This window comes from Hypomesus nipponensis, chromosome 2 (genome assembly GCF_054491055.1).
Source record: "Hypomesus nipponensis isolate SF chromosome 2, ASM5449105v1, whole genome shotgun sequence".
Taxonomy (NCBI): Eukaryota; Metazoa; Chordata; class Actinopteri; order Osmeriformes; family Osmeridae; genus Hypomesus; species Hypomesus nipponensis.
Genome location: NC_140362.1, coordinates 6,343,634 through 6,364,077, shown reverse-complemented (window position 1 = coordinate 6,364,077; position 20,444 = coordinate 6,343,634). Strand labels below are relative to the sequence as shown.

Genomic DNA, 20,444 nt, shown 5'->3' with positions numbered 1-20,444 from the left:
TGAAATTATATCATGAGTAATGACATTGTATAATTTCAGTTGTTCTTCCTTGAATAACTTCTCTGTTGGTAGACCAAAGCTAAATCAAAGAATGGAGCCACATAGTACAAAACAGTTTATTGTATTGAAATACCAGGTTTCTATAAGGCATAAATAAGTTGATCCCACAGGTACATGTTTAAGAACATTATAGAATCATACAAACGTGGTACACAGAACAGAATTCAAATATATTTTCTCAATGCTCAGAACCAACATTCATTCAAATAAAACAGGCTAACACATTCCAAATTCCAAACACACACACAAACACACAAACAATCATTTAAACCAAATCATCTTAACCAAAATATTACAATTTATGCTTGTTAAACATACTCAAAGGAGAATGTGCTATGTAGGAACGAGAAATTATGCCTTTAAGGAAAGATAATACATATTAAACACATATGTTTATCCTCATAACCTTTCAATAGCCCTATCCCTTGCAGGGGAGGGGAGTGGCGGTGGTCAAGACAGCTAACAGACTTGATCCTTCAAGTTAATAGAAAACCAATGAGAACAAGCTCTTTTGTCTACAAGCGAACACACTGGGTGTGAGTTATGGCGTGATAATTGTAGAGGTTTGAACACCTTACAAGGCACAGCTAAGGTGCAGGAGGTTATTTGCATAAAATGGAAGCGAGGTGCTTCCAATTCATACACAGCTTATTTCGACACACTTTGGGTCAACGAGAGAGTGTGTGGGGATGGGGGGGAGGAAGAGGTAGGAGAATGGGGGGGGGGGGTGCTTGGAGGCCGCAGTAAGAGGTCAGGGGGCTGGCAGGTTAGGGTTCAGGGATGGGGAGGCTGTAGCAGTGGTTCTCCAGATCAGATCTCACTCTCGTACGTGTGCATGTAGGTTTTCAGGGAGAGAATCTCCGGGTAGCTGCGGCTGGTCCTGCGGTAGAAATCCAGCCCCGTCAAAATCTCCACGTCTCGGACCCGAGCCGTATGCATCTTCATCAGGTCCTCCACCCACCGACTCTCATCCTCAGAACTCTGCGTGTGTGTGGGGGGGGGAGGGGGGAAGGGAGGAATAGAACATATCAGTCATCATGTGGTTGTCCACACCCTCTGTAACCATCTGATATCAAATGTTTAAGGCCCCACCTTGTTCCTGGAGACCTACCATCATGCAGGTTTCTATTCCAACCACACTACAGCAGACCTGATTCTAATAACGTCTACAACACCTACACAGGAACACCTACAGGAAAGTAGATCTCCAGGAGCTGGGATGGCATACCCTGTCTTAGGGACCATTCTTTCCTAATACGTATTGATAGTCAAACTTAAATGCACAGGTACATATATACTTCAGACTGTATATATGCTATATAGTATATACAGTATTTGTCCATCAAGTCCCAGGAATTGGTAACTCCTTATTCTACACTAAATATTTTACTTAGTGGTTACTGTAGACAAAAACAAGGATCATGATCCACATCAGCAATCATTTGAGCCAAGTACATATTAGTGGGGCTGGGTATCACTCAGTGGTAGAGGATTTGACTGCAGATCAAGAGTTCACAAGTTCAAATCCCTCAATGTACGTCGCTTTGGATAAAAGAGCCTGCATGACAAACACATTATTATTAGTAGTAGGTAATGGGGTGTTACATATTTAAGTATTTAATGCTAGAGATGTAGTTTCTTAAATGTCACCCTACATCACGTTAATCCATCCTCTTGGGTGTTTAAGTGTTTCTTACTCCTTATGTATGTGGTTTGTATATATACAAAACATGCTTCTATTTATTGAGCCAGTAACCACAGTAAACAATGAACTGTCACAAGGAAAATCATTAACTATGTATGTAATCCAACAATCTAGCTCTTGGCCATAGAAATCATCACAGGACTGAAACAGAACAAAGCAAGGCTGAGTCAGACAGGGGCCTTAAGACCTTCGTTGGCTTTGGCTTTAGCTCAGCTGACTAACACATTCACAACATTTGTGGTAGACTGAGGTCTTTGTCTGGGATGCTGGGGGCTCACGTTGCAGCTCTCGTCGTTGTTGGGCCGGTGAGGCAGGATGAAAGCGAAGCCACTGAAAGGCCCCGAGCAGGAGTCCACAGCCTGGGAGTAGTCCAGACAGCTGGTCACCACGGCAAAGTAATGGGTCGGGATGGGAACCGAGCCACTTACATACCTGCAAGCACAGGACAGTTCAACCCACACACTACTGTATCTGTTATTGTAGTATATCATAATAATGTTTGATACTACTCATTACTAGTGTTTTATACTACTTATACTACAGTACTGTGCAATATGGTATGATGATACACACAGAGCCACTCACATACCTGCAGGTACAGAGTAGAACTCAACCTCTGTGTTGAGCCCTGTGTTTCTGATCCCTCTCTATTTTAATGTCCATGAAGCAATACCAGTGAAGACAGACACAACCATGGAGTCAAACAGCCACACAATGTCACACTCTCATCACACACACTTCTTAACATATACACACACAACCTCGTTTAACATATACATACAATCCGTATGGCGCTTTTATCCAAAGCGCCATACGGATTGTATGTATATGTTAAATGACTTAATGTAAATGTACATTACTATGGTTTATTATGAATTTCTTTGAGTGACTGTGACAAATTACAGCCAGTAGATGGCACTGCAGACTCACTATATTATTCAATCCAACAGCAGTAAGTAGTTCCTTCTCCAAATCAAGCTTTTCTTTGTATAATCTTTTTTACAAGCAAAATCAACACAGTACACACTGATTATTTCCTTACTGTTTCATCTTTTCTGCAGAGTCTCTCAGGCCATCATAGTCGTAATCAAAGATTGGCCCTATAACCACGTTGACTCCATTCCTCTCACTGGCGTATTTCTTCACCAGAGTCTTCTGGAAGTAGCCCCATATCCCTGAGTGAAGTCATTCAGTATGAAAAAACTAATTGTTTCCTCCAATGTTCCAATAAAGGACAGTGTTTGTGTGTGTGTCTGTGTCTGTGTCTGTTTGTGTGTGCGTCTGTGTGTGGGGCTCTGGGTGGTGTTTGTGTGTGACATTTTTGTGTGTTTCTGTGTGTGTGTGTGTGTGTGTGTATGGGGGGGCGTATATGTGTGTGTGTGTGTGTATCTGTTTGTGCAGGAATGAGGGTGGTTTAATGGGCCCATAAGTAACCCTGAAGGACAGGAGTGGTGTGAAGACCTCTCATCTACGGTGCTTACATACTGGACCTCAGTGTAACGAAGGTACACACTGAGGTCATACCACCGACCAAATCCTAACTGCTGTCCCACACGCACACACACGCACATACACATGCACAAAGGCAATTTACCAACCATTACTACTTAGTTGAGTAATCACATCCCTTGCCCTAAAGTCTTATGACAGTTTTAGTAGGTTCTCACGCCAGAGTCAATTTAGATTTACCTTCATAGGACCCTGTGTTCACTTCACATGGTAGAGTATGTACACTAAGCACCAAGTGTTGTACTTGAGGTTGGATGCACTTACTCTTAAAAGCTGGGTACATGGGTACTGTGTTTGTGATAAGAACACCATCGTATTTTCCATCTTGCGTACTGGACAATTCTGTTGAGACAGTAAAAAGAGGGTAAGTCAGACTCAGAACTTTCAACACTCCAAATCAAGTGGTGTGCTGTGTTCAAGTGGTTAAACCCATGAAGGAGAATAAAACACTTGCACTGAGTGCATGATATGACTAAAACAGGGGTCACCATGAGTGAGGATAGTTGGCAGGGTGGTTAAAAGTTGTAGGTAGGGGAGTGTTGGAGCCAAAATTATGTTTATTATGATTTCAATGTTAACCTTTTGCCTTTATGAGATTGTTATAAATTGTGCAGGTAAATCTGTCTTTAGTGTGGCATGTCGTCACAGCACTTTGTCAATCAGTTGAGCAAGGCGGTAATTGTATCAGATGGGGTATAAAACAGCTGGCTGTCATTCAGTTAGTGGCCTTTGGTTTGGTAGTCATATGGTTTTTCAAGATCCTACCGCTCAGAACAGATACATGAGTCAAAGTTGTTTTTTGTTACGTCTTTATTTTTGCTCTGCTGTCGTTTATTGTGGAAACGTATCTAACTGTGAAGACTGAACAAAAATAAAAGCAACAAGGAAAAGGAAAACTGTGGAGTGAATCTGAATCCTGTTAACCTTTTAGTAGTAGTCAACCTAGGCGCATACCAAAGGACAAAATGGAACAAGGCGTAGGAGGAAAGTTGCTCCCCCACAAAGAGGTTTGTGGGGTAGTTTTAGTGTAAAAGTTGTTGTTAGGGGTATTTGTCTAAGGGTAGTGGGGGGGGGGGGGGGGTATTTGGTTAAGGGTAGTGTGGGGGGGTACTTGATGTTTTTTTTTTTTCATCAGTTTAGCTGTTAGGGGTATGTGCTAGAGTTCATTGACAGGGGTAGTTAATAGGGGTATGTGGTATAGTTTGTTTATAGGGTGTTTGGTAGGACTTACGTGGCGGATAGAGGAATCCATAGGAGATTTGTTTGTCAGCTCTGTATCTGGAGCAAGACTGGCTGTAGGCTGGAGGGATACGCCCATCTGGTCTGACGCAGTTGGTCAGAGCCTCTGGGAGAGGAGTCACCTCTACCTGCAACACAAATGTATCCCTCATTTTTTCTGTGACCTCTCAAAAACCTTAAACTCGAACTTGATAGAGGGATTTTTAAAGGGGCAATTGACTGCAAAATCGATTTTACCTTGTCATAGTTGAATAACGACACTTCGGTGGGTAAACTGAACATACCGTGAATATCAAAGTCCATTGACACCTCTTTCCTATTCAAATCTCAAAAAGAAAAATTTTGGCTGTAAAACGCTAGCTTTTCAACGTAGGACCGGTGATCGCCCTCTTGGCTCTGGTCTGTATCTTTGTCACGCCCCAGAATTTACATCCAGACTTGCCCGAGGTAGCGTCTATCTCCGATACTAGTTTAGCTGCGCGCTGCTCTGTGTAGGCTACTTATAAGGAATTACAAAGAAGAACGTTTTGAATTATAACAAGGATATTGAAAATGGACCACGGTCGTAAATGCTGTGTTCCAGGCTGTACAGGGAAGGCTACTCACAGTCTTCCCAAGGAGCCAAACATTCAACAGGCATGGCTGCTGTTGTCTATGAGAAGATCCCAGTTAAGTTCGACACTAAATCATTCATTTGCTCTGAACATTTCACCCAAGACAGTTTTGACAACCTTGGACAATTTCAAGCAGGATTTGCTAGGAAGCTGAACCTGGTAAGAGGTGCTGTTCCGACCGTATGCTCATTGCAACCGCAAGCTATAAGGACAGTATGATGTTGTGCTAACAGTTATTAGCAATGCTAACTTTTCCTGTATATAGCATACCAGGTAGAATGCTAAATACGTTTCTACACACATCAAATGACTCTAGCTAGACTAGCTGTAGTCGGCATTAGAAGGGAAGCTTCCGAAAAATAGCCAGAAAACGAACAGCAGTCTGGCTTATTGCTAACGCCTGTCTAGATAATCTATTTGAAAGAACTGTAGAAAGGCAGGATCTAGATACAGGATACGTTAACATTGCTAGTAACTGTTACTAGTAACACCTAGAGTCTAGACTGTAGGCATGTAAACAAGTTTAGCTTGCTAACGCAAGAGCATAGGTAGAATGTGTGATAATTTAGCCTAGTTTATTGGCAATGGGGCTAACGTTGATTCATGTTCCCGACTGTGTTTCATTTAAATAAATAACCTGTGTAATGAAAATCTACAATTCACGATGCATGTTTGTCCAGATCTTTGTCATGTTATTTTTCAGCAAGATATCTAGAGCTAGCCTATCTAGCTAACTGAAGCCGAGTAGAATCACGATATGGTTTGGTTGCTAAGCTGTAGCCTAACGTTCTACCCACCTAAGGCAGTCCAGTTTGCTTCAACAACAGAAGTGGAAACAAGTAATGTTATCATTTCAAATTATATATAGTCAATCTGTTGAAAACAGTGTTGTGTAGACACAATAGATTTATTTGCGCGTCTTTATTTCTAGTCTCCAACTTCGGTGTTTCAGCGAGTGCTGCTGTTGGCCGTGTTGCGTTTTTGCTCCCAGCTTCACTCGTTGATAACCAACCAATCAGCGCGCAGCTTATCTAAATATTAATGAGCATACCGTAAAAGGAGAAAAGCTAGTGTTTTTTCCCGGGAACATTTCAGAGGATCTGTCAGAGAGCATAGAACAGCACCCGGGCCATTTTCAACCCAACCAATGTTACATACCCTATTCGGGGGCCTTAAGGAAGAGTGTGAAATACCCCAAAACCCCAGTCAATTGCCCCTTTAATGCTTGTGCGGCCCACTCTGTTGTTGCTGTACCCCTGTATTTGTACTATATTTATAATATTTATATAATGACACTGATTATCTGACCAGGGGTGTCGTTAGACCCTTTTTTACTGGGGCACGTGCCCCAATATAAATCTGATGTGCCCCATTAAAATCTACAGTTTGAGTTTTATCAATTTACTGTATTAGACAGTGCATTAATTTAGATTGATAATCAAGGGAAAATACGTGGTATCCCATTCAACGCTTGAAAAATAAAAGCAGTTTAACCGAAAACACAAACCGATGCACGCAGAATTTCATGTTAGCGCGCTCTTCTGAGCTTTCCAAAAAGCCACTGCAGCACGCACTCAAAAGTCCAGGTGTCGTACTCGTCACACAAGTCAGAATTGAGGTAAGCTTCGAAAATATTACAAAACTCAAGAAAGTTTCTAAATGATAGGTATCTTATTTTGACAAAAACATAAAAACAACACTACATGAAGCTAAAAAAAAAATGTTGTTTTTTTTGCGCTCAATTGAATGCGAAAAAAATGTGTGTGCTCGCATTAACTATTGATGTTTCTGCTAAAGCTGATATCAAACTTGCGTCCCTGAACTGTTGTATTGTGGGTTCAGCAAGGGGAGTTTCTATAGCCGAGGAGTGCATTGTGCGCAGCACGCTTGGAAGAAAAAGGGATATGAATAGGGGCCTGTGCCCCAGTAGAGTTTTATGTCTAACAACACCCCTGTATCTGACAATAAAATAATGGCAATGAAAATGGAATAAATGGACCACCTACCATTTTGGGAACCGTGTAGGAGGTCCAGAGGGGCATGGACAGAGGCTCACTGTAGCCACTGATATAATCACTGTGGTGTAGGATGCTGTATTTAGTACGAAACAGAACCGCTGGCCGGCCATACGGCAGGTTTTTGCTGTCTGAAAAGGAGGGTGATGACCAAACCAGGGTTGTAACAAGACAAGGTGAACCATGCAAAACAGCTCACAGCTAACTGTATATATGTGTTTCTAGTCCCATTGCTCATGATGGTCTATGAACCAGACACATTAAATTAATTAAATACATATTTAAATAAGCAGATTAAATGTAAGAGTCTCAGATATGACATCTATGAGCTGCTCAGGATTTTGTTAACTCCTCAAGCTCTGTGTTTCTTAAGACTATGTCATATTTCAGAGTCCACCTCTAGCAAACTGGCAACAGTGTCACTTACAGTTAATAAGTGTACTGGGCTACACTTTATTTTGTGGGTCCTGATGGCCTATAGAAGCTAAACTATCTTAAACTTAATATACAATAAACTAACTATCCACTGGACTGAACTGTAACCTCAACCAGCTGTTGCACCTGGATCGAGTTGCAGTGGATAAGTTTGCTTGTAGTTTATTGTCATTGACGGCTCAAGATCATCCATAGTGCCCCTCAAAACAAAGTGTAACCAGTTCCAGTTATTAAATGGCTCTGGACTAAGAACTGACCATCAATAGCTTGCCTCAGACGTTGACTGAGCTCCTCCACTTTGTTCTGTAACAGACAGAGCCACAGTGACTCCAGGTTATAGCCTCTTACAAGGGTCACTTTCAAAGCTCTCTGCCCCCTATTTTTTGAACGCAACTGCAAAAGATTGAAGGTGAAAATCTCTTGCCAGAGATCTAAATGATAATGCCCTGCAAAAGCAATGTTACTGGACAGTTCAGTTACGACAGGAATCAACACACATTGCAGATGGGTGAGACAGCATGCAATAAAAGGAGAGACAACACTAACAAGTTTACATTTGAACAAAGCATAATGGTAACACACACACACTCGTTCTAAATAATGATTTAGTAGAACACGCAATGTATTTTTTACACTGTAAAAACATCTGTAAAAGAGACCAACATTTTGGATTGTACTCTTTAAGCAAGCATCAAATTATTATAACATCAAGCAATCTTAGACTAGGATTCAATAAACCCCTGGTATAAAATTATCTGATATTATGGAGGTATGATACAGATTGTAAAATATGGATAAACAATCAAGAACAATCTATACGTTCACCAGACCAATGAAAAAAAAGTAGATACCTCTCTGATACAAATGAAGTCTTAATGTCTGACCTTGTCATCACAGCTGCAGCCTAGGTCATCACCTCCAGTGGTGACAAGTATGGAGGGGGTGGGCTTGGAGACCTCCTCTGGCATGATAGGTTTGTGAGACGGGTTTCTTAAGAGGTGGTTCAGACTGCCGTAGGTCCCATTGTTAGGGGCTGGCTTTAACCCCAGAAGATCTGGAAACCAGTAGAATGACTCATTTTGATGGAACTACGTACGTATCTCTTGAATCCATGCGCCTACGGCCTTGTGGGTTCATTCCCACACCCTCTGTCCATAGCTTTGGTTAGAAGTGTCTGCTGAATGAATGTGTAAATGTCAATGTAGTTGAAACTGTCGCCTTACCACACATGACATTGTACAGTTCAATGTTTTCAAAAGCTGGAACTTTCGTCTTGAATTTGAATGTTGGTCCATATCCTAAGAAAATGGTCTGAAATGGATAATTCAACAATTATGGCTGCAACATAGTTGATAAATGGAGGCCTCTATACATTAGTTAATTGATGATGTACAGAATACCTGCATGCTGTTTATCTTGTTGTCATATCCATGATCCCCTGAAAAACCACATTTCCCAGGGTGCCTTTTTGCCTCAGGGGATTTCCTGTTTTAGGGCAAATTAACATGTGGACAATGAGCAATGTGAATATCGAAGCAATTTATGGTTCCCTGTCCACATAGTGCCCCCAAATGTCCCTGCCTGGTGATTAGTATAACCCTGTCTTTCTTAGTATCTTCAAAGTGTAGCCAGGGACGAAGGTACTCGGAAGTTCAGAATGAGAAAAGTATATATTGTAAAACCACTTTTTTGGAGGACTACAACCTGACACTGTCTGACATGCATACATTTCTTCTTAGTTTTAGTTGTTTATTTTACATAAGTGTTGTGGTTTTTGTAGACCCACTGACAAATCAGGGTTTACTGCACCTGCACCATTCCAATCAACGGTGCTCACAGATATGATCAAGTGCTGAGTTCAGCATCGGCATGCAGACTAACGATATCTAGCATGACGTTGATGACGTTGATGAGGTTAATTAAAAGCATGAGTTGAACATGAGGCCCTGAGTCAGCCCAACCCCACACACTGTAGCCATTATACAGTAGTGGCAAGCAGACCATGGTGTTCACACTGTAGCTCTCCGTGGCCTTGCCCACTAAACTCACCTCAGCACCGTAATTGACAAACAGACACTTTTTATTAAGTGTGTATCAAACACTGGTCTCAGTGATGTCGACCCGGGAGGAGAACCCACAGGCACGTAGACTCTGCAAATCCCAAACTGATGGAGCGAACATCGGACAAATACTTCATTTCATTTGCAGCGGTGGTTACAGCATGTGATTCAAACGGACGGGATTACTCTCAACCAGAGGGTTAGGGGTTTCTTCTCACCATTCTAGTGCCTGCAATTAGCCTTTGACTACTGTATCTCAGCATCAGACATGGATATCATAGAAACAATTTATTTCATTCTAGCTCTGTGGGTTTCCATTCGTTGGCCAACTTAAACAGGCTGACATGGCTGGAATGTGGCTTGATTTGTTTCCCCCACAACCTACCTCCAGGGCCCTCTGGCCTCAACCTCCCAATTCCCAAACATCACCTCTTTCAATCCTACTCTCATCTTCTAGCTTGCTTTTTATGGCAGACAGAAGACAGTTATGACCTCATAGAGTATGGTTTTACTGTGTAAGTGAAAAGTTTCCAGTCAGCTTTCGGGCCCAGTTCACTGATGAGACACATGGGCACGGTTAACGTAAGGGAGTCACTGCTCTGCTTCTCCAGCTACTTGAAAGACTGGCTGCCACCCAGCCTCAGAAATCTGATGACTGGGCGTTTTCAAGTGTTGATGTTTAAGAGGTGGTTTGAAGCCCCACTCTTGTACTTATCCCTTGGGCAACCAAACTGAGATGTTGAAGTAACTTTAGGAACATGCCATTTTGGTCCATTGGTATACAGCACAATACGGTCAGAGGATGTGACGTACCTCGCGACATGCCACTTCCTGTCCACCAGCAAATGGATGTCCTCTATCCGCCGGTTGTTGGCATAGTGCAGCCGTTTGGGGAGGTGTTGCTTCAGGTATGGCTTGAAGTGTTGGTCTGGCTTCTTACACTAAATATAACAGGGGAAAGATTAACACAAACTGTGGACAACATCGATTCTATAACATCTCGTATTTTCATTCGCAGAGAAGTCAGAGTAAATATCTGTAGTATTTTAATGCCACATACACTTTCTTGATGCTTGAGCAGTTTGAATGTAAATAAAAAGTACACAGGGATGCTATACTCACTGTAAGATTTGCAACAACAGATTTTGAATCATCTGAAAAAAAAATTAAGAACTTCAAACAACACCCCAAGTTTACGAGTAAGAAATCACCATAAATTTGATTTGATTGTATATAGCAGGACACTGAGCCAGGATGAACAGGTCAGTCATTTTGTACAAATCAGCTTTTTGTTGAAGTACATTTTGCAGCTCAGTACATTTTCTGTACAGACAAATTATGATTCATATATTCATAGCCAAGGTCAGTGAGGGAAAGATGCCACTGAACAAAATGTACTTTTGTTCTCAACAGAATACACGAAATTCGTTTTTGACAATGTTTTGGTCTTGCCTCAAATGTCTGAAAACTTCAAGGGACTTGGTCTTTTTCCCTTCTCTGTCTCTCTACAGTGCTTTTTGTAATATGTAGCAGACTTCTCACATGTTATAGGTATCATTTTCAACTAATGCACTACAGACTGTTTGCTTAGCATAATGCTACACTTGAAATCAACTTTTCATGATCTCAGCCCTTCTGGAAAGCTCACTTTCAGAAAAAGGGTGCAGAATGGGAGTTCAGCTCAAATCTTTCTCCATTGTCCCTGTGGAATGTTCAACTCACATTTGGGGTTGTTAGGGTATCTGGAGCGGATTCTGCCCAAGGAACCAGGGATCAGGATGATGTCATCAACGTTGGACATGTAGGAACTAAGGAACTCTGTTCTGTCACAGCTAGCCTCCTCCATCCCTGAGGGAACACCAGGAACCATCAGCCCACTACAGCACTGTTTATGAGGGCAATCTATGAAGTACTGTGTGTGTCAGGATGTGTGTGTTTGCGTGTGTAGGTACAGTATGTCTGGACTTAACTTTCCATACAGCACAGGCATGTGTGTGTGTGTGTATGTGTGTGTATGTGTGAAGGAGGCCTGTACCGTGGTCTCCCACCAAGATGATATTAACACAGCGGTGGAGCCTCATCTGCTTCAGTCCATTCATCAGCTGACCCACAATCTTATCAATCTCCTTCAGGGGGTTGTTTAGCTGCACCACAAACCACACATCAGATATCAGATCCACCGTTCACGTTTCACAGGCCTGCAGGTCATGCCTCGGCCAGGTCATGTGTGTGCCTGCATGCATATGTGTGCATTTGTGTATGGGGTGTAATCAGTATCAGCGTAGCTACACACAGTGCTGTCACCGTGTACCAGATACGGGTGAATTACGCATGGGCTACACTAGCGAGTTTTAGAAAGCATGGAATGAATACTACACCTTACAGTTTTATAGAAAATATGGTGTGTGTATAAACAGGGGTAATTTGTGCATAGTACATTTGATAACGCGTGCGCATAGGCAGGTGACGTGTGCAATAAAAACAGGAATCTAATGCGTCATAGCTCATAGCTCATGCGTCTAGGCGGGCAGGTGTTCGCAGGCATTTCTGTGCTGCGCAATGGTGTCAGTATGAAAAGCACACGTCACCTGCCTGTGCGCTCGCCTTATAAAATGTAATATGCACAAATTACACTTGTTTATACGCACACCACATTTTCTATCAAACTGTAAGGTATAGTATTCATTCTGCGCTTTCTAAAACTCGCCAGAGTAGCCCACTCGTAATTCACCCATATCAGGTACATGGTGAATGCCCTGCGTGCAGATACGCTGACACTCATTACACCCCATAGTATTACACCTCATGTTTGTGTGTATATGTGCGAGAGCGAGCGTGTGTGTGTGTCTGCATCTCTCACACACACCCATCTCACCTCGGGGCTCATGGGCCCCAGCTTGTGTCCAACTGTGTCTGTCTGTTCGGAGTGCATGGCGTACACATAAGGCCTGAAACAATACATACGCTGTCAGCTGAGACCGGCCACACAGCACGGATGGGATAGTCTGTCACTGGGATGTGACTGTTACAGCCTACATACATAGACACAGAGCATGACACTGAACACCCATTTGGAAAATTGTCTGTATCACTAAATGGTGTCAAGAGGGAAATTGGTTCAATAGCAAGTCAACCGCAACCACATGTTTAGATGAACCACAGAAAATAGAACTTTTCTGTGGGGGAGCAGAAAGTCTGTGTGTATGTGTAGAGGAGGGGGCACCGCTACAAAAAAAAGTAGAAAAGAAGATAAGCAAAATGGACATTAAAACATGTGGAACTTGGTCATAGTGAAAACAGCTGACCTCTCTCCATCTGGAAGGTGGAGCCACTGCAGCATAGTTAGCACTCTCCTCTCTGACGGGATCACACTGGAACACACACAAACACACACATCTTTAGGTAGTGCAATGCAAATAAAGCATCTCACTGGCTCATACTTCTACATGCTATCATGTGCAGACTGTTTATCAATCCGACCATTATGCACTTTGCTTGATTCCTTTGCTTAAAATCTTCAATATAAATTAACTATACTATGTTGGGCTTTAAAACCTCTGCCAGGCCTCTGACGTCAAGAGTGTGGAGATATAACACAATTAAGGTCTCCCCTGCTATCCCACACCCCTCCTTGAAGCATTTAAACCTCAAAGCCTTCCCCTCATGCTCCTACTGTAGTCGAGTGATTGGGCCACCAACAGCCTCCAACCCAACAGGCCCAGCTGCCAACCATCCAGCCTAAGATTGCTGCTCCAACTGGAGATTGAGGCATGGGGGAGCAGGGGATGGAGCTCAAACCTATGACCCTTTAAGGGAGGCTGTCTTCCATGTCTCTCTTCCTCTCACCTCCTTGTTTCAGTCTCTTTCCATCTCTCTCCCTTTACCTCTCTCTCTCCTTTCCCTTATTGCCCCCCCCACTCTTCTTGGCTATAATTCTTCCCCATCTTTATTCCCCCTTTTCCGTCTCTCTCTTGCTTTCTCTGCCAGTGGTTAGGACCTCCCTGCTAGTCATGAGCAGGAACAGTCAGCAGTCACAGTCCCTATACCCACCTCCCCGCTGCCCCAAATCCCCGGCACAGTGATAATAAAACATTGCAGATACACTCCCTGCATGTGAATTTAGCGCAGATACACTCCCTCCCTGTACAGTTAATCCTCATTCTGCCTGTGTTGGAGCCACCACAGGAAGTGCACCTTGAAATGCACTTTGGCCCCAAGCGGCTTGTCGGACCGGGGTTCACAGGCACGCGGGGCTTTATGTAAACAGGCCCATTTGCAGAAATTGCAATGAAAACAGTTAGAGTCAAATGCCTCCAAAGAGATTTCTTTCTCAAAGACCTCTGTGTATTTAACTGTGGGAGCCTTTATGTTTTATAGGTTCTGGTTGATACAGACGGCTGTACTAAGACTGGGCAAGCTGCAGCTTTGAGCTGAGTGCAGAAGTTCCACACATGACCAGGCATGCCTGAGTTCAACCTCAACCTAAAATGCACCACAGTTCCAATATTGTACATGATAATGCGTGGCCTTTTGGCTTTGGTTTTTGGCTGAAGGAAAGTGGAGGAGTATTTGGAATTTTGGATATTGAGGAACTGAGGGATTTTGGTGACAAAGAAGAGAGGAAAGTAGCCTATGTCAGATATTATTTGGACATGGTTAAAGGGACATATAAGAGAAAGAGAGAGAGAGAGAGAGAGAGAGAGAGAGAGAGAGAGAGAGAGAGAGAGAGAGAGAGAGAGAGAGAGAGAGTAGGAGAAAAAGAGTAAGAGATAGAGAAAAAAAACTTACACTGGCCAGAAGAAGGTCCCAGCCTTCACGTTTTGTTTCATGGCTGTGATCCAGATCTAGTACAAACCAGACAACATCTTAGTCTTTTACTGCTCTAATATCACAATAGGAGAGTCAAATTGTCAGATTTCTACAGTAATAAAGAGGTGCTGCAGAACCCTTTCAGAGGTCTTTCATGAAGGTGAGAGAATGAGGATGTGACAGTACTGGTAGGGCACAGGTGTGAATAAAAACACAGAAGTACGGTTGCTAAGGCTCTTGCGTTGTCTCACACCAGTCCAGACAGCACAAACCAACATGTACACACACAGCTTCAAACACACACATCACTTACAGGCTGGCCACCCCACCAGCGATGATTCAGCTTCTCACGACCTCGCAGGTAGAAGTTGGCATCAAACACAGGGTCATGCATGGAGTTGCCAACTATACCGTGAGACTCTGGGTAAAGACCCTGAAAAAGAATTGACTGAGGTTACAAAGAGCTCCACAGGTAATGGTTGTATGTGGTTGAAGCACAAAGCTGTGTTTGACACATTTAGTTCAATTTAACCAATTCAAAGTAACAGACTACATACAGTTGCAAGAGAGTAGAGGTTGGGGAATGTTTTGGAGGGGTACATTGGTCTCATGTAAGGGGCATGTGTACCGCACGTTCCTGAAGATTAATACAGACAACAACAAAAAACAACATTAATAATTTGCATGACAGAAATCTGTTTAGACATAAAAGAATCCACAATGGACAGGAAATGAGTGTACTATCTAGGGTCAGTGACTTACTGAGCTTCTCGATGTTGGGGATCACTGTACTTCCTCTCTTCATGTACGAGGCTCTGAACCCATCGACAGACAGCAGGATGAGAGGGGGCCGCACAAACCTGACAGGAACAGGAACAGGACAGGAATCTGACCATGAACAACAAGAACATACCTGACCATGAATTACAGGAACACACCTGACCATGAACAACAAGAACTACAGGAACACACTTCATCATAAACTACAGGAACACACCTAACCATGAACACACCTGACCATGATCTACGGGAACACACCTGACCATGGACACACCTTACTATAACCTAAACACACCTGACCATGAACACACCTGACCATAAACTACTGCAACGCATCTGACCATGAACTGTGGGTAAAAACCTGACAATGAACAACAGGAACACACAAAGAACGGTCGCATTCAGCTAACACACACCATCACCTGAGCTGCCTATGAAGTGAACTCACAACTTTACAACTGTAGGCACTATGCTCATGCCCTTCCTGTTAGGGCAGATCCTGTTGGTAATATAAATGCTTCCTCTTATTATTTGTTATATTATTGTGTAAAACATATAGAGTGCTTTGTAAAAGCATTTATGTATATTGATTAAGCATACTGTTTTTGCCCATTTGTTTGGCATGTAGAGTATGGGTTATTTGAGTACAATGTGTAGCTCCTCCTCTTAACCTGCATAGATGCATATAGGCAGGATGTTGTCCTAGGCAGCAGGAAATCCTTGCTTAAGGTGGTGACAAGACCGTTGTTTTTACTACACATGCAAACACACACAAACCTTCAGCTTTTGAATTCCCTTTGAATTTCATGGATTTTAATTTGGGATGGATTACTGTAGGGTTTTGGTCTCATCTGACTTAGGAAAATAAATCACCTTTGTTGTTGCACTCTACCTGGATCTCTGTGGAATCTGTTCTCCCTGGAATGTTATGTGGTGCGTCTGAAACAACATCCACCCCAGAAAGGGCAGTATCTTAAAGTCTGGTAAAGATGCCACTCCTCCGACACACTTACCCAGCTGGACATTCATGGGTCTTGATCTCTTCACACGCATCCTGCAACCATGATGTGTCCCCTTCAAGAGAGAGGGGGGAAGAGCAGGTTGAGAAAGAGAGAGAGAAACAAGGTAGGGAGAGAAAGATAGGGAGAGACATGAAACAACTCACTCTTGGCGATCACATGCTAAGGTCCTATATTTAATCAAATGCTCGATATTTCCAATATAGGTTGTGAGACACATGGTACGTGTAAAATTGAGTTTTGGAACTCAACAAGGTCCCCTGAATGTCGACATCTCCTACCTTTGCAGATGGTCCGGTAGTTGGTGCAGCAGTCTCCCTTGGCCAGGCAGTCTTCAGAGCAGTGGCACGCATGCTGATCTCTACGAGCCTCTCCACAGCGCTCCTTACTACACTCAAAACCTCCCTCTGGACACAACAAACACACAACCCCATCTATAAACTGTGACACTGCGACTTTTAGCTCAAAATTAGAGGTGTCAGCCTTTCCCGCCACCAATTTAAAATAACCATGGTGATGAAGGTGACAAGGGTTATGGTCTTCATGTATTTTGATAAAACTCTGCAGTAATATACCATAAATACTCAAAGGACATAAAACCTCCCATGAAAACATGAGAGCTGGTTTCCTGGACACAGAATGCATGAAGATGAAAGCCTCACAGAGATCCTGATTTTGCACTATACTGTCACCCATCAGCAAGATTAAGATACGACATAATTGATTAACACATTTTTGTTTACTTTTGAGAGAGCTTCATGACTATTAATATGTTGCTTTAAAAAAAACATATATTGGATTGTGGCAAGTGAAATTTAAACAATGTTAATGTTTTATTCCATTTGTGGAGAAATGTTTGAGAAAAATTTAATGTGACCCCAAGCACAATGTGTTTGCATGTGTTGTGTACGAGGTTAGTGTGTATAATGTTTATGCAAGCGTGTGGTGTGTGTGATACATTTGTGCACATGCAAATGTGTAAGAGTGTGTGTGCATGTTTCTGTTTGTGTGTATTGTGTGTACCTGTTCTCAGACACAGCTCATCAAAGTCATAGCAGCAGCTGTTGTAGGTCTTACACAGGTTGTCACAGCGACAGTAAGGGGGCTCTGCCTCGTCCAGCTCAAAGCATCTGTTCTTACAGGACCCTGATGTGCTTACCCAGGGGAAGTCTGAACGAGCTACAGCACAGGGAGCAAGAGAGAGAAAAAGAGAGAAAGAGAGAGAGAGAAAGAGAGAGAGAGAAGCAAAGCAAATTTACTGTTGCTTTTTGAGGTTAAGGCTTATAGGCTGCTGTGTCCTACCATCCAAGACCTGTGCAACTTTAAATGGATACAAACATGCACATGCCAGTGATGTCCTGTCCTTCTTTGATAACACAATATACAGAGAAGGACAATTAGCTGATATTGTTATATACTGTTTTATTGCATCTTAACCAGACTGCTGGCTGGCAGAGCACTTCCTGGTCTGGAAGGCTGGAGGCTGGTGAGTGGATCTCTCAGGACTTGAGCAGTGTTACAGCCATAACAAGATGTTCCTTGTGCTTCTAGACTGAAAAAACGACATCCAAGCAGGAAAACCATAGCCATGCCAAGAGAAGCGCGTGGAAGAATTTAATGTAAACTACAAATTCACTCTGCTTGCATAGTTTGAATGAAAGCAAGTCCTTCTTGTCCACTCTTGACAGAGAAAATTTAAATTAAGTGTTATACATAATGAAGATGAGGATAATCTTTGATGGAAAGATTCCATCTTTTGTTTGGTAGGGTCCTTAGGGCCTTATCTTGTGCAAACGCTTCAGTTTTAAATATGTTGTGTCAAAGAATCTGGGGCTAGAAAAGCTGAAATACTTTCTTAATATTGACTCAAGGGTAAAGCTAAGTAAACTCTTAGCCAAATATGCATCAACAGACCTATCACAAGCTGGACAGGGCAACAGTGATCCGTTGTATCGTTTAAACAAGGTTCACGTATTTATTTTGCATGCGCTGGCTGGCACTTCAGATAGAAAATAATCTGCAAATAAACCAAGAAAAAAAGGTTTCGCATAATTCCATGTTATTCCTTTTAAAAGCAATCGCCTTCCAGTTGGTGCTCAGCGGAGTCGGGTGATTGATTGCTTTGCCCATGGTGAGTCAGTTCAAGTCTGCTGCACCAATCAAAGCTATTTTTTTTATGTCTGGCATGTTGTACAAGGCAAAAGGAAAGCAGCTTTAGGCATTGACCGTACATTGTCAGCCAAAATACATAAATTGAGTCCAAAATATACTTCTGCCAAAATGGGATTTTTAGGAGTAAAAAAATAAGTAAATAGCTTGTTTTGACTACAGAAGCATGCATGTTTACTAAAGTTGCCTACTTATTGAGTAAGAGACCAAATTGAGCAGCATATACCCAACTAAATTCATATTATATATTTACACGCAATTCAATTCAAATGTGCGCACCACAAACAGTACACACGCAGTAGTCAGGTTAGCCTACTCACTCTCTGAACGCGACGCAGCTTCCCCTGAGCGTTTGAATCGGTTATGGACATAGCCCAAGCAGGTATTGGAACCACAGAGGATGGAGATAATACAGAGAACCTGAGCAGAAACATTTATCAACAAGTCACAAATGTGTTAGAGATTAATTTAGGCGTAAATTACCATTGAAAGCCATCTGATAGATTCTGACTGTTAGAGATAGATGGCAGGATAACGCATTGTAATTGAAACACGAAGTCCTGTTTTATATTCCCTCTCAACAACGATACTCTTACCTGTTTGAACGAAATGTAAAAATAAATTCCCATAATTAGCGTAAAAGTTGGTCTCTGCTAGCGTCCTGACTGCGCCTATGACCAAGCGCGGAGTGGCAAAGTTGAGTATGTTCACTTTACCACCTGCGCAGCTTGTCACGGGGTTCTCAAATTCTAATTCTGGTGTGGTGCCAGCAAAACAGGCTGTGGCTGTGGCACTGTATGGTCCCCACATAGTGTAATACTGCTGTCACAGTCTACAATACCATGTTTTATTCATAATTGATATTTGGCAACAATACATTTCATTCATTGGCAATCGCTACCAACGTGCAAACTGACTCCTGTGTAGTAAAGCTGTGGGATACTGATGGTAATTACTTTCTTTGTAGGAATCAAGAATGGACATTGGATGTTAGAGATGAAAGGGACAACCGACTGCCAAGAATTGCATGATGTCAATGACCCTTAAAAACCCTTAACAATGACCCTTTGCAAATCACTTCTGCGATGACATCTTGTTTCGCTAATGATTACCAGCATGTGATAATTTGACCGGGTCGACCAGCCACATTTTTGTTTGTTTGTTTCAGAAAACACTTTTGCATGAGATTTTAAAAAACAATGTGGGAAAGGCTGCATTGTATTGTTTAAATTGTCGCATCATACATTGGATCAGTTGTTCGATTCCAATACCTTCCAAATCACAAACATGGATGCGCGCTATACCGCAACAATTTTCATAGAAATATGATCCACTGAATGCAGTCCGGACCTTGTTTTTTGCACAACGGACTGTCAAACTATAGTAAGGAATAACGTGGGACCACTGTCAAATGATAAGCTTCTGAATCGAGTCCCATAAATTAACCTAACATCACATTGCACACTAAGGATTGGTACGATTGTGACAATGTGAAAAGAGTAGCAAAGAGGCGAACTCTTTCAGATATGAGGTCTAACAGCACACCACTCTAAGTCGTTAAGGGCAGTGGCTTGGGGGCGCTGAGTTTTAGGTTTCTTTAAAAGCACTATGATTGGGTCAAACAAGGATACAGCCCAACAGTCCTGGAACTGAACAGGACCATGCTAATTTCCTGTTCAAGTTCTGCCTGGAAGTCTGGGTACACCACCTACCACAGCTGATCCTAAGTTGAACCCAAACACGAGTAATTCCAAATTCCACATGAGTCTCTATTGCTTTATTTTAACATACATTGTGAATGTATGACAACAGTTACAATGGCAACGTGGTTATAGAACAGTTGAGTTGAAGTAACAGAAGAATGACTAGGCAATAAAACCAATTATGTTAAAACATGTCTGGTAATATGAATATTATAAAAAACAGATGCGATTTATGGAAAATACTTTGAATGGCTCAAGTTTCAGGTCTACAGTATTGTCATGTCATAAAGCATAATATTCAGAAATACATGTTCAGTTTGGTTGAGA

At 42.3% G+C, this 20,444-nt stretch overlaps 1 protein-coding gene across 8 annotated transcripts; it reads right to left on the bottom strand.

Moving 5' to 3' along the window:
* Positions 1-98: 98 nt before the first annotated feature.
* enpp2 (ectonucleotide pyrophosphatase/phosphodiesterase 2) lies at positions 99-19,098 on the bottom strand. Of its 8 annotated transcripts, XM_084703926.1 has the most exons (26): positions 19,011-19,098; positions 18,735-18,834; positions 17,269-17,424; positions 16,527-16,652; positions 16,240-16,300; positions 15,209-15,306; positions 15,004-15,083; positions 14,760-14,879; positions 14,426-14,481; positions 12,943-13,008; positions 12,504-12,585; positions 11,673-11,781; positions 11,360-11,485; positions 10,760-10,791; positions 10,451-10,578; positions 8,978-9,062; positions 8,801-8,888; positions 8,462-8,631; positions 7,835-7,970; positions 7,134-7,273; positions 4,506-4,641; positions 3,539-3,616; positions 2,808-2,940; positions 2,355-2,412; positions 2,044-2,197; positions 900-1,041 (listed from the first exon to the last, which is right to left on the bottom strand). In XM_084703926.1, exons 1-26 carry the CDS (start codon positions 19,041-19,043, stop codon positions 1,034-1,036), a joined length of 2,559 nt encoding a protein of 852 aa, XP_084560052.1. In that variant the 5' UTR covers positions 19,044-19,098; the 3' UTR covers positions 900-1,033. The 8 variants fall into 8 exon arrangements, with proteins under 8 accessions (XP_084560047.1, XP_084560050.1, XP_084560048.1 ...); XM_084703921.1 differs by lacking the exon at positions 2,355-2,412 and having other exon boundaries at positions 99-1,041; XM_084703924.1 differs by lacking the exon at positions 2,355-2,412 and having other exon boundaries at positions 99-1,041; positions 7,835-7,880.
* Between the last annotated feature and the right edge of the window lie 1,346 nt (positions 19,099-20,444).